General features: G+C 39.7%; 1 protein-coding gene across 1 annotated transcript in view; it reads left to right on the top strand.

Annotated features, from left to right (window-relative positions):
* LOC115083926 (zinc finger protein 708-like) overlaps positions 1-12,372 on the top strand; it is a 68,524-nt gene extending 56,152 nt beyond the window's left edge. The window contains exon 4 of the mRNA XM_029588035.1: positions 5,759-12,372. Coding sequence (XP_029443895.1) covers positions 5,759-7,764 — 2,006 coding nt within the window. The 3' untranslated portion in view covers positions 7,765-12,372. The remainder of the gene's footprint in view (positions 1-5,758) is intronic.
* Positions 12,373-14,528: the final 2,156 nt, after the last annotated feature.

The raw sequence follows: 14,528 nt of genomic DNA, 5'->3' as shown, positions 1-14,528 counted from the left end.
TCTTTTCAACAGTACTGTCTTTTGCCTCTTGTGGCCCAGGGTCAGCAGCCAGACAGCATGAACATCATCAACCAAAACCCATGCAGGAGGCTGAACCCAAGCCAGGTCTCAGTTTTTATCTCTCCCAATAATCCCTACTCCTCCATTCCAGAGGGAGGAAGAAAATCCCGCCCTTCTTGTAGATATGGCGTCGGATAACCAAGGACCTCAAAATCATGCAGTTTGGTTACCAGTTGCATTTCACCTGGCTTCCATCCCTCCCACTTTGTGTGCCTTTCTGTTCAGATCTTTCTCATTTGCTGCAACTTCAGCTGGAAATCCAATCATTTTGACAATGAGCAATAAAGCCAATCCCTGCATTCCAATCTGGGAGGGCTTCTACTCCTGATATTTCCTCATCCCCACAAAATTAGGAGGATTGAGGCCCATTCTGGACAGGAGGCACTTGAACAAACATCTTCTCTGAGAGAAATTAAAATTAATTTTCTCAGCATGATTCTCCCTTACATATAGAAGAATGAATGGATGTGTGCTTGGACCTGAAGGATGCATATGCTCACAAACCCATCCACCCGAACATTTGCGCTCCCTTTGCTTTCATCTGGATTCCTCCTACTGTCACCATAGGGTACTCCCATTTGGCTTACTGGCAGCTCCAGGAGTCTTTACAAAATGCCTCACAGTAGTAGTAGTACACCTACATCAAAGAATTCAGGTCTTCCCATACCTGCACAACTGGCTAGTCATGGCATCTTCTCAGGAGGAAGTACTCCCTTTCCTACATAAGACATTTTTTGTTTAGCAACAACTGGGCTTTCTAATCAATTTCAAAAAATGAAATCTACTCCACACTCAGAGACTACAGTTCATTTGGGCATGGATAGACTCCTACAGGAGAGAGCATGCCTCCTGTCAGAAAGAGCTAATGTCATGAGATCACTCATCCACAAGCTACTGTCCTGCATACTCAACAGCCAAAGCCCTCTTAATGGTCCTAGGACATATAGCAGAAGCCATATATGCAGTCCCACTGATCCACCTACATATCTGCTGCCTTCAGTGGGGCCTGTTATCTCAATGGGATCAGATTTTATTTATTTAATAATTCTTATATACCGACTTTTCATGCAAGCATATCAAATCGGTTTACAGTAGTTAGCAAATAATCATTTAAAATTATTTGCATTTTCAAAGAAGAAAGGAAGTAAATACATTGTTTCACAATATAAATAATTAACATAGCAAACTAAATAGTAGGCTAAATAGTCAAAATTTAAACACTTAGAGAAGTAGTATAGTTAGGGTAGAGAGAGTATAATAAAAATAAAAATATACTTTACCTTGGTATAAAATCAGAAGTGTGAGATAGTTATGCTAACAGCTCTTGGTAGGCTTGTTTAAAAAGCCAAGTTTTAATCCCCTTTTTAAATGATTTTATGTTGGCTTCTAATCGTAATTCCTGCGGAATAGAGTTCCATATTAGGGGTCCAGCAATAGAGAGCGTTCTTTCTCTTACATTATTTAGGTGGGCAATTTTGGGCGAAGGAATTGGTAGCAACCCTGTTCTGATTGATCTGGTGATTCTTGAGGGGGTGTGGAAGTGAAGTGAAGAGGTTAGCCATTCAATTTTTTCATTGTAGAGGGTTTTGTAATTAGTGATAAGATTTTATGCTGGGCCCTGTATTTGATCGGCAGCCAATGAAGTTCTTTTAATATTGAGGTGATATGTTCGGATCTTCTAGTACCTGTCAAGAGTCTAGCTGCAGAGTTCTGCAGAAGATGCAATGGTCTTGTTATATTTGCGGGAAGGCCTAAGAATAGTGAGTTACAGTAGTCTAATCTTGATAAGACAAGTGCCTGTAAGACAGTTCTAAAGTCTTTTGGGAATAGGAGGGGTTTTAATCTTTTGAGTATGTTTAATTTGAAGTAACCATCACTAATGATTTTTGTAACGCAGGATTTCATAGAGATTTCGCAATCTATAAGAATCCCTAGATCTTGTACTTCTAGGGAGATGGGGTCGTTTTTGGCCGCTTCTTGAATTTCAAGCTCTTTTGTCTTGCTTAATTTAAGTGAGATGTATAGGATTTCAGGTTTTTTTTTAGCATTTAGGGAAAGATTCATTTGGGTTAATACCTATTCAATGGCGGATTGGTAAATGTCCCAGAGCTTAACAGTTTGGTCAATGGATTTTTGGATCAGTATTAAAATTTGAACGTCATCGGCATAGATAAAATGTGTTAGACCGAGGCCTGATAGAATTGTGCATAAAGGGAGCATATAGATATTAAATAGTGTAGAGGATAGAGAGGATCCCTGAGGTACTCCAAAGTTGAGATCGATAGGGTGTGACTCTTTGTCAAGAAATCTTTCTTTGAAGGTTCTATTTGTTAGGTAGGAGCTAAACCATTTGAGAGATACCTCTGCTATTACTGATAATAGTATGGGTCACAGATGATAAGAAATGGGAATTGTGATGGTAGTTTCACCCCCCAGATCTCACTGAAGGACACCTTCTCTGAGTACTCCCTCATCAAGTAACACTAGTAACAGATGCCTCCACCAAAGGATGGGAGACTCTCCCAGGATCCTTTCAAACCTAGGGAACTTGGTTCCTCACGGAAAGTTGGTTTTAGATCAACCTCTTAGAGTTAAGAGCAATAAGGTATACGCTCTCTATTCGAATATCTTCTTCAAGGAAGATGCATCCTTATTCAGTCTAACAACCAAGTCACCTATTTGTCCGTGATCACCAACACTCTGGGAGATCACACTAGCAAAGTGTTTCATCCGCATGAGTGATTGCTACAGCAATTAGAAGTAGACAGATTATTTGACTTATGGTGTCTGCTGTCAGTAGAGCTGTTTGCCTCGGAATAAAACAGAAAACTAAATCAATTTTGCTCAGTTCTACTCAGGGATCTTAGGCTAGTTCAGGATGCTTTCTTGCTCGACTGGGGAACAAGTCTCATGTACACTTTTCCACCAATACTTTGGATCACCAGCACAGAACAGAAAATTCTCCAGAAAGGCATTCATTTGATCCTCATAACTCCAGCATGGCCTAGACAATTATGGTTTGCATATCTAGTTCAACTCTCCAGCAATCCTCCATTACATTTAGGGATGGACCCTTCTGTGTTGCCTCAAGACGAAGGAACACTTTACCATCCCAACCTAACTGCTTGGATGTTGAGTGCTGGATCGGAGACCTCTATCTACCCACAGAGGGGGTAAACATATTAATCTCATCCAGGAAGCCATCCACTAGAAGGAATTATGCTTTCAAATGAAATAAATATTCCAATGTTGCCAGCAGAACACACTGGATCCATTCTCTTGTGAATCTAAGTTCTTGCTGAAGTACTTATTTTTTTTTTATTATTCTTTATTTTATTGTTATTTTATTATTTTCTGCCTTTTGGCCTTTCAGAGCAGTTTACATTCAGGTAGTTACTCCTTCTTTCTGATTCAGGTCTTACCACACCTTTAATACAAGTGTATTTCAGTGCCATAATGGCATTCCATGCTCTAGTGGATAGTAAGCCAATCTCTACTTATCCAATAATATCTAAATTCGTGGAAAGAAAATGACATGTCAAATTTCCAGTCCAGAAAACTCCAGTTCCATGGCATTTGGAAGTTGTCCTCCTGAACTCATGAAGTCTCCTTTTGAAACGGACCATTAGAGTCAGCCTTACTTAAATTATTGATCTGGAAAGTACTGTTCCTAGTAGCAATTACATCAGCTAGAATAGTCAGCAAACTCCAAGCTCTCTTCCACTGTCCACCTTATATGCATTTCTTCCACAACAGCATAGTCCTACATACTTGCCCAAAGTTTCTGCTGAAGGTCAGCTCAGGTTTTCATATCACTGAATCCATTGTGTTAATTACCTTCTTTTCAAGACCTCATGCTCATGAAGGGGAGAAAATCTTTCATACCTTGGAGTGCAAAAGAACCTTAGCTTATTACATGAAAAGAGCTCAGCCATGTCATAAATATTCAGTTGTTTGAATTATAGGATCCTAATAGACTAGGCGTGTCAATCACCAAACACATATTGTCCAACTGCATAGCAGCATGCAAATCAAAAACTCTGTCAAAGCTCATCAAGGGAGAGCTATGGCCTCTTCCATTGCTCATCTGCGAGAAGTACCTCTCCAAAACATCTGCAAAGCTGCAACTTGTCAGTTCACACCTTTACTGTCTCAGCAACCTCTCAAAGATTGACAGTAAATTCAGGCAAGCTGTTTTGCATAATGTGTTCCCACAGTAGTCTGCTCTCCATGGTAGAATCTGGGTTTCTTGTTCATTAAATGCTCTGCTGCAACCTCAGTTTGGAGCTCCCCACATGTAATGGTTAATTATTCAGCTTCCTTAGCAACAGAAAAAGCAAGTTTACAGTAAGCAAATGGTGTTTTCTATAGATAGGATGTAGCAGCCATTGAATACCCGTCTACCTCCCTGGAGTGTCGACTACATTTTATTTATTTTTATTTATTTATTTTAGTTTTTTCTATACCGGCATTCGTGAGAGTATCACATCATGCCGGTTTACAATAAACAGTAGAGTGATAAAAGGTACAGTGAATGAAATAAATAACAAGTGCTAAACAAAGAGATAGTTACAGTTACAATAAAACAGGGATAAGTACAACTAGGAGCAAGAAGAAAAATGATAGGAACTTTAACATAGTATATTAACCGCAGTATGACGGGGTACATTACGAAGAGTTATGTATTTACAATGGCTTGTTCATTTGAACTAATTGCAGTTTTTTACATAAGGGTAGTGATCAGAAGTAATGGTTTTCTGGGTATTGGTAGTGCTTGGAGGTTGGTTATAGGTGAGTTAAGAGTTTAATCCGAGTCTGGGAAGGCTTTTTTGAATAGCCACGTTTTGAGTCTTTTCCTGAATGTTGGGAGGCAAGGTTCCTGCCTTAGCTCCGTTGGGATGGAGTTCCAAAAAGGAGGTCCTGCTGTGGAGAATGCCCTGTCTCTGAGAGTTATGTGAAGGGTGGTTTTGGAATGAGGTACCTGAAGAGAATCTTTATGATGCTCTCTTATGGGTCTGGAGGATGTATGTTTTTTGAGAGGGATTTGTAGGTTGAGCGGAGCAATTTGTTGGATAGCTTTGTATATTGTGGAGATGGACTTATATAGTATTCTGTAATGAATCGGCAGCCAGTGTAAGTCTTTGAGGATTGGGGAGATGTGATCTCTTCTCCGTGTATTTGTCACGGAGAAGCTTGATGTAGCTCTGATGTAGACTGAGGAGGCTCACAAAGCAATGCCCATGTGGGAACTGCCTCACATGCTCAGTAGAGGTCAAAGCTCTATTAGCTTGGAGAGGCATCTGGTGCCGCTGGATGACATTACCCACATGTACTGGCTAATTGGGTAATTCATCTTGCTAAATTTGCTTTAGGTGTAAGCGGCTTGATCTCTACATTCCCTTTCTGTTGTGAAGCCTGTGAAACAGGAGTCTATAATATTTCTCAGTCAGAAAGTGGCATTTCTGGATGCTCAAAATTTACAACTGCATTTTAAATTTCTTGAGGAAAAACATTCCTATTAAATAAATCTAGGGCTGCCTTTACAGAGAGATTTTTTTTCTTTAGGCAGGGAAATCGTTTTATTGCAATTTAAGATCCATTGACTGTTAAAAGATGAGTTTAGTATTTTTCCTTAGAATCCTAAATTCTTAATCTCCAAATATAATCATCTTTTTTACATTTTTTTTTTTATATCTAGCTGGGAACTTGTACATAAAAGAAAAATCGGATTCAGATGCTGAAAGGAGAAATGCAGAAACCAGAAAAGAGGTGATCATCCTTCCTGTGAACACGAGAGACACCACTGGCTCCCAGACCAATCTAACAAAGCAAACCTTACACAAGTGCATAGAGATGGGGGAAGCCTTCACAAAAACTTACCCTCTGCAATCACACCAGTTAAAACACACTGAGGAAAAGTCATTTACATGCATTGAGTGTGATAGAAGTTTCACTTGGCAGTCACAGATCAGAGTTCACCAGAGGATCTGCACAGGTGAGAAATCAGAACTAACCATACATCAGTCGATCTACACAGGACTTAAACCATTTGCACAGACAGAGTGTGATAACAGTTTTAATCAAAATTCAAAGTTGACAATACACCACTTAAGCCATAGAGGAGTAAATCTATTTAAAGGTACCGAATGTAATAAACATTTCTGTTGCAAAACAAACCTTCAGCTACAGCAGCAGACTGGTGTGAAAGAATTTAAATGTTCTGAATGTGATAAATGTTTCAGTCAGAAATCCCACATCCAACAGCATGAAATGGCACTCCCAGGCCACAAAGCATTTAAATGTTCTGAATGTGATACATGTTTAAATGACAAAGGCAGCCTGCACATACATGAAATGAGTCAGAAATGTAAATGTGATAAATGTTGCAGGTCAAAATTTGAGCTTAAAAGCTTTGAACGAATACTCAGAGAGACCCCATTGAAAACTTCTGAAGGTAATAACTCTGTCAGTCAGAAATGCCTTCTTAAAAACAACAAAATAATACACACTAGAGAGAAACGATTTAAATGTTCTGAATGTAACAAACCTTTCAGTTGTAAATCTAAACTGGAAAACCATGAAAGAATTCACACTGGAGAGAAACCATATAATTGTTCTGAATGTGATAAATGTTTCCGTTCCAAATCGCAGCTCAAAAGTCATGAAAGAATACACACAGGGGAGAAACAGTTTAAATGTTCTGAATGTGATAATTGCTACAGGTGGAAGGCAGGCCTTATAAACCATGAAAAAACACACACTGGTGAGAAACCATTTAAGTGTTCTGAATGTAATAAATGCTACAGTTGGCAAGCTGCTCTTAGAAACCATAAAAGACAACACACGGAAGAGAAACCATATAAATGTTCTGAATGTAATAAATGTTTCAGTTCTAAATGGCAGCTCAAAAGTCATGAAAGAATACATACAGGGGACAAACCGTTTAAATGTTCTAAATGTGATAAATGCTACATGTGGCAGCCTGGCCTTATAAACCATGAAAAAACACACACTGGAGAGGAACCATTTAAGTGTTCTGAATGTGACAAATCTTTCATTTGTAAATCAAAACTTGAAAACCATGAAAGAATACACACTGGAGAGAAACCATATAAATGTACTGAATGTGATAAGTGTTTCAGCTCTAAATCACAGCTCAAGAGTCATGAAAGAATACACACAGGGGAGAAACCATTTAAATGTTCTGAATGTGATAAATGTTTCAGGAAAAAATCCCATCTTGAAGCCCATGAAAGAATACATACGGGTGAGAGACCCTTTAAATGTTCTGAATGTGAAAAATGTTTTGGGAAGAAAGTCCATCTTGCAACCCACAAAAGAACACACACGGGTGAAAAACCATTTAAATGTTCTGAATGTGATACATCTTTCAGCCGTGAATCAACACTGAAATACCACAAAAGAATACATACAGGAGAGAAACCATTTAAATGTTCAGCATGTGATAAATGCTTCAGTTCTAAATCGCAGCTCAAAACACACGAAAGCATGCACCCAGGGGAGAAACCATTTAAATGTTCTGAATGTGCAAAGTCTTTCAGCTATGAATCAAGGCTTAAATACCACAAACGAATACATACAACAGAAAAAACTTTTAAATGTTCTCAATGTGATAAATGCTACAGTTGGAATGCTGGCCTTAGAAGCCATGAAAAAAACACACACTTGAGAAAAACAGTTTAAGTTTTTTGAATGTGATAAATGCTACAATAGGAAAGCTGCACTTAATAATCATAAAATAACACACACAGGAAAGAAACCATTTTAATGTACTTAATCTTATAAATGTTTGTCAAATATGAATTTAAATATGAAATTACACACTTAAGAGAAACCATTTGTGTTCTGAATGTGATAAGATATTTCTGAATGAAACTTTTAAGCCCCTCAAAAGAATACACAGTGGAAAGAAATAATTTAAATGTGCTAAATGATATCACAATGAGAAATGTTTTCTTAAAAAGAAATACACACTGGATTGGACCCATTTACATGTTCTGAATGTGATCAGTGCTTAGATATATTCTCTTAAAATCCACAAAATAGTACACACTGGATAGAAACATTTAAATGTTTAGAGAATGCAAATATTTTAGTAAGAAATCTGAGCTTAAAAACATGAAAAAAATACACACTGGAGAGAAACTACTTTAACATTCTGAATATGATAAATGTTTTAGTTGGATATGTCTTTAAAGCCAGGAAAGAATACACATTGCTGAGATAAAATAAAAGGATTAGAACAATGCAAAATTGTCCAGTAAGAAGTAAAAGGAAAGTAACAGGCCATCCAAGCAGATAAGGATCACCATTACAAAGGTAACTGAGCAGCCAGAAGAAGTGGAAGAGGCATCTGGTGAGATATCCCTGAAAAATAATGATGCACTGCAGGAGGAGGTGAATAAACTAAGACAGGCCATGAAACAGAATGAAGAAAGGAATCAGGAGATTGAAGAATTGACGGTTTACATGGAGAAGGATAGGTATGCAGAAGTCTTGTAAAGAGACTACCAAAAATAAATTTAACACCCATAGTTTAAAGCATGTTAAGTGATATGAACAAGATCATAATCCATATTAAAGAGCCATCTATTAATATCATGAACATAAATTGGATACAATAAGGTGCAGCTAAAATTATTACTGAGAGAATCTTACCAATAAGGACACAAAGCTAGAAGAACAGGAGAAAGATAATTCCTCCTTGGAGAGAAACTCATAGAAGAAAAAATTAAATCACTGCATGCAGATGTGTCACCGGTAGACACATATATTAAAGGATTGAGAACACTGAAAGTAATGAGAAAAATCCAAACCATAAAGCTAAGATATTCTGCACTCTCTGAAGAAGTCCTTAAATTGATATCCTTCAATAACAAACAGAAACTAAGAGCAGAAGCACAAAACATGTGAAGATATGAAGAAAACAGAAAGGAGAGGCACTAAAATAAAACATTTAGAGAGAAGCCAAAGTGGTTCTATAGGGAATTAGAAAAGAGCATTAGTACTGTTAAAACAGAACGGTTTTGGAGAAATTTGTATGAAGATCCTATAGAGCATAACAGAGAAGCAGAATTATTGCCCAGCATTCAGGGGAGTATAGAAAAGACAAATATCAAAACTATGAAATGAGCTGAAATCACAATAATTGAGCTGGAAGCCGGGTTAAAATGAGCCCCAAATTGGAAGTGCCTTGACCCTAATGGAGTGCCCAACTTTGGCTCAAATATTTGACCTTTCTCCACCAAGACATGATGCCTAATGAAAGGAAGAGCACTCCTCCTGCTAAAAAGAGAGCCAAATAACATCCCCAAAAGCTATCGACCAAAAACTTGCTTGCCTACAGTCTAAAAACTGTTTGATAATAAATTGCCTTGAAATATACAAAGTGATACCTGTACTAATAGAGTACATCAAGTTCACCATGAAAATGTGGCAGTCTACATTCCATCTGAATTGAGGATGTACAATATGTCATCTCTAACATCCAGTGCAGAATATTTCAGGGAGATTCTCTGTCACCACATTATTTTTTTCTGGCATTAAATCTGCTGAGTACTTTCTCCTTAGGTTACTGAATTAGCCTTTATACTAGAGCAACTGATCCTCTACAAATGATACCTCACTTACTGTGTGAAGATGATTTGAAACTCTACAGATCTTGTGATGCTCCCTTAGCAGAACAACTCCAGTTAGTGAATAGTTTCTCAGATGATATCAGGATGACATTTGGCCTGGAAAAATGTGCTAAGGCAATTTTCCTTAAAGGAAAATTAAACAAAACTGAAACATCTCCCTGATTGAAGATGCATTATAAAGGAACTGGAGCAGAAAGATGAATATAAATATCTAGGCGTAGAGAAAGATGGAAACATTCAATATTAAGTATTGCGAGAAACGATTATTAAGGAATACTATAGGAGAGTGAAGCTGATATTGAAAAGTGCCTTAACTGCACGGAATAAGATACAAACTATTAACCAACTAGTAATTCCTGTATTATCATACAGTTTCGGAATAGTAGACTGGCCCCATAAATATGTTGAAGTATTGGATGTAGAAATAGGCCTGGAGGCGCTTTCTTATCAGGTAATTTATAAGAATCAGTGTATGCCAAGATTGTACTTCCCTAGGGCTGAAGGTGGTTTGCATCTTATTGAAATAGATTACATGTATAGAACTCCAAAATAGGCCTTTAGGAATACTTAATGTTATCAGTGGACCCATATACTCAAATATTACTGAAGTAAGAAAGCAAGCAAGCATCATCAGTGCTTAAGCTTGGACAATCGGTCCAGCAAATAGAGGTAATGGCTAAAAATACACCAGCATCCAAAGAAAAGAAGCTACATAATTAGCAAAAGAAGAAAAAAAATACTTTGAAGAATCAGATCAGATCATGTGATGAAGTGAATGTGAGTGGACACTGAAGAGGAGGGCTCCAGGTGCCATCCCTGAGAAATAATTTCTTAAAGTTTTGTGCGCTTCCTGTTTTAGCACAAGAACTATTGGGCCTTCTAGTGTATAAACAAATACATGCGTCTACCATAAGGCATGGCCACTAAACCTGGGAAAAAGGAGAAGGAAAAGACTAAGTCACAGGATACCAAAATGGCCAACGCCAGGGAGGAGGTAACACAAGCTGTGCAAGATAAAATGATCGCTGATTTAACCACTGGAGAGTCATTTAGATACATTTAATGAGAGCATATGAGAGTTGAAAACATTGATACAAGATGTTGGAACTCAAAATGCTACTGCAGAGTTAGAGGATGAAAATGTGACCCTGCAAGCAAAAGTACCTGACTTGGAAAAATTAGCAGCCAGCTACACTATGAAACTAGACAATCCTGAAAATAGATAACTTCCAATTTATCAGTATTGCTGAAAGCATAGCCTATCCTCAACTGGTTACTTTGTTGGAAACGTGGTTACCATATGAGGTAGAAGCCCTGGATTTCGTTGGCAAAATAGCAGATTCAAAACAAAGCAGGTAAACACCACAACCCCCAGAGTAGTAATTACAAAATTCCTTAACTACTCTCATAAGATGAAACTTTTGCAAGCCTATAGGAGACGCAAAAAGATAACTCATCAAGGAAATCGGGTTCAAATCTTCCAAGATTTCTTGACTGTGGTGGTTGCAAAATGAAAAGAATTCATTTCTGTTTGCTTACATTGCAATCTCCATCCAAATTGAGAATCTGGCACAATAGTTTGATGAAGACTTTGGAATCTGCTTCTGAGGCCAGATTTTATTTGGAGTCTCTGTAATATATATGATTATATTAATACCTTACTCATGCATTTGTGTGCCAGAGTTATTTCCAATGGGTGCTTGTCTAAAAGCTTTTGACTTCAGTGAGGTACCAGGCAAGGTTGCCCTTATCATCTTTATTATTTATTTTGATACAAAAGCCTTTACTGTGGAAATTAAATCAGGAGAGACGCATGCAGGATTTGCCAGTAGGAAAATTGTCATTAATATCTCTTCCTTTTGCAGATGACATCCTGATGCAGATATCAAATGCCAAGACATCCTTGTCTGTTGCTTTGAATATATTTGATAGATATGATACATTTTCTGGGTTTAAACTAAATCTGGATAAGAACATAAGATATTGCCATACTGGATTAGACCAGTATCTTGGTTCCAACCGTGGCCAATCGAGGTCACAAGTACCTGGCAGGATCCCAAAAGGTTGATAAATTCAATGTTGCTTATTCCAGTGATAAGCAATGGATTTTCCCAAGCCCATCTCAATAATAGTTTATGGACATTTCTTCCAGAAACTAGTTTAAACCTTTTTTAAACTCAGCTACATTAACAGCTTTCACCACATCCTCCGGCAACAAATTCCAGAGTTTAATTATGCATTGAGTGAAAAAAATATTTTCTCTTATTTGTCTTAAATGTATCACCTACTACAGTGGTTCCCGATCTGGGATCCATGATCCCCCAAAAGTCTGCAAGATCATCCCAGGGAGTCTTCCAGAAGAGATGCAAGAAAGTTTATCTAGGTAGAAAATGAGAGGGCTGCTGCAACCTGTGATTAGTAGAACTGCTGCCACAGGGATTAGAGAGAGCGCTGGACCAATTATGCCAGAGCAGGAGAATGCCTTTTTTGGTTGGGGGGGGGGTAATCAAGCTGTGCCCCTATCTTCACCCCAGTTCAATCCCCACTGCCAATTTCTTACTTTATGTTTACAATTAATGTCATTTTTCTTAGCGTCCAGTCAGATGAATCCAGAACAAGAGGGTTATGCATTCCTACCAGCAGATAGAGACGGAGAAAACTGACATCACTGTATATATACCCCTGCAGTGACATCAGCCTGGCAGTATTCTCCATCTCCAGCAGACGGTGGACGTGCATCTCCCCACTGAGGATTGCTTCATTTTAAAGAAAAGGAGAATTAAGGAAAGAATATTTGCCCCGCTCTCCTGCGGTGATACCAGTTAGTCCCTCCCCCAGTTGAGAATTCCTGAGATGATTTTCATGGTCCCTCAGATGTGTGCCTTGTTCCGGTATCTGGTTTGAGCCTGCGTGGACTTAGCTGCTTGAGCAGCTGAAAGGCAGCAGGTGCCAGAAGCCAAATGCAGCAGTGACGGTATATGCCCTTCCCCCGCCGCAGCCAGAGACTGTCTCTGTGCTTAGCCAGGTAAGTTTAAAAAAGAGAGACTTATGAGGTTTTTTGTTGTAGGGCTTCCTCCTCCCCCGGTCTCCATGCTCGGTGCACCGGTCCAACATTTGTTCTGCTCTGTGGGAAGACGAGGAACGTGGGCAGTCTAGCGGGTTGAGCAGCCTCCTTAGGCTAGGCCCTATTCCAAGGCTTTTCACTGTGCACCATGTGATAGGCCGTAATGGTGGTTCGCATGCTTTCTGAGGCTGCCCTCTACAGGTTTATCGGTCTAGCGTGTACATCTCGCTGTGCATCCAAGTTGTGCGCCACGTTTCTGGGCGAACAGTAGGGCCTTGTGGTCTGAGTGCCCACTTTATGTGACGCTTGGTGGCACGCGTTTGCCTCTGCGTGCAAGTGTTACTTTGTGCTTAAATTTTGATCACCAAGGTGAGCACCAAGGTATGCACGCATACATTTTGGGTGCCTAGTTGAGAGCTTGTATAAAAAAAAAAAAAAAGAAAGAAAACAGCTAGGCACACGCCTCTGGCCGCCACTCAGCGCATTATCAGCTGTTATGGCGTCTGTGCGTAAGAAACCTAAGCGTCTTTCTCTGTGCACTGTGTCTCAGCCAGGAGTGCCCACTGATTTGTGCCAGCGCTATTTGGAGGCTCAGGGTGAATTGTCTTCCTCTGATTTCATTAAACCTGCTTGTTCCCAGCCAGATGTGAGTCTGGTTAAAGCCATATCAGGTGGGGTGCCTCATTTTGGATCTCCTCTAACTGGCTCCTCAGCAGGGGAAGATAGCTCAGTGAATACTCCTCAGGTACCTCCCAGTCTGGATGCTTCTACTTTTTCATAGGTAGAATTTTTCCAGGGGTTGCAATCATTTCTTCAGGCACAATCTTCAGCCCTGTCCCATGCTCCTGGAGCAAAGGCACAGGTAGGAAATTTGCCTGGATCTTTTGTTGAGCGCCGGAGTACTCCTAGAATGGCAGCGGGTCCTCTGGATGGAGATCCGAATGGTATGGATGACGACACCAATCCTGCCTCTCTTGAGGATGGAGAAATTCCCTCCGGATTGGAACCGTATAGAACTATGTTGTGGTTCTTTCATAGAGATGAATTGCCAGCTCAGATTTCACAGACCTTGACAATGCTTGTAGTTCCTGAGTCAGCTTCATTGTCTGAGCCAAAGAGAAATCCCATTTTGTTTCCCTTGGATAAAGTATCTTGTTTTATCCCCATGCTAGATGTCATTCAAGAATTGATTGAACTCGAGTGGGGTGCCCCAGGGACTCATTTCAAAGGGGGTCAGATTTTGGAAGGCCTGTACCCTCTGGATCCATTGGTAAGAGAGCGCTTACGTTTTCCGAAGGTAGATGCACTTGTGAGTGCATTCTCCAAGCAGACCACTATTCCCGTGGAAGGAGGAATGGCTTGAAGGATGCTCATGATAGAAAGATTGAGACTATCCTTAAGCAGGCATTTGAAGCCATAGCAATGACCTTGCGGATTGCTTCTTGTTCCTTGGTGGCTCGCTCTTGTTTGCTTCTCTCTCAGGAGGTTGATGACTCTGGAGTAAATCCCAGAGCAGTTTTGGAACCAGCTGCTGCCTTCTTGGCAGATGCGGGTTGTGATTTGGCCTGCACTTCAGCCCGAGGGGTGGCTTCGACAGTAGCAACCAGGCATGTTCATGGAGTCTCCCTGCCACTCCCCGCAGAAGAAGCAGGCAGTGAGTGTTACATTGGCAAGGCTTCTCAGTCTGAGGGTTGTGTTCCCCTGGCCCACGTCTCAAGAATATACGGAGCAATATTCCATTTATT

This window comes from Rhinatrema bivittatum, chromosome 2, assembly GCF_901001135.1.
Source record: "Rhinatrema bivittatum chromosome 2, aRhiBiv1.1, whole genome shotgun sequence".
In the NCBI taxonomy this organism is placed as follows: Eukaryota; Metazoa; Chordata; class Amphibia; order Gymnophiona; family Rhinatrematidae; genus Rhinatrema; species Rhinatrema bivittatum.
Note: the sequence above shows the minus strand (reverse complement) of the source record. Positions and strands in the feature narration are given on the sequence as shown.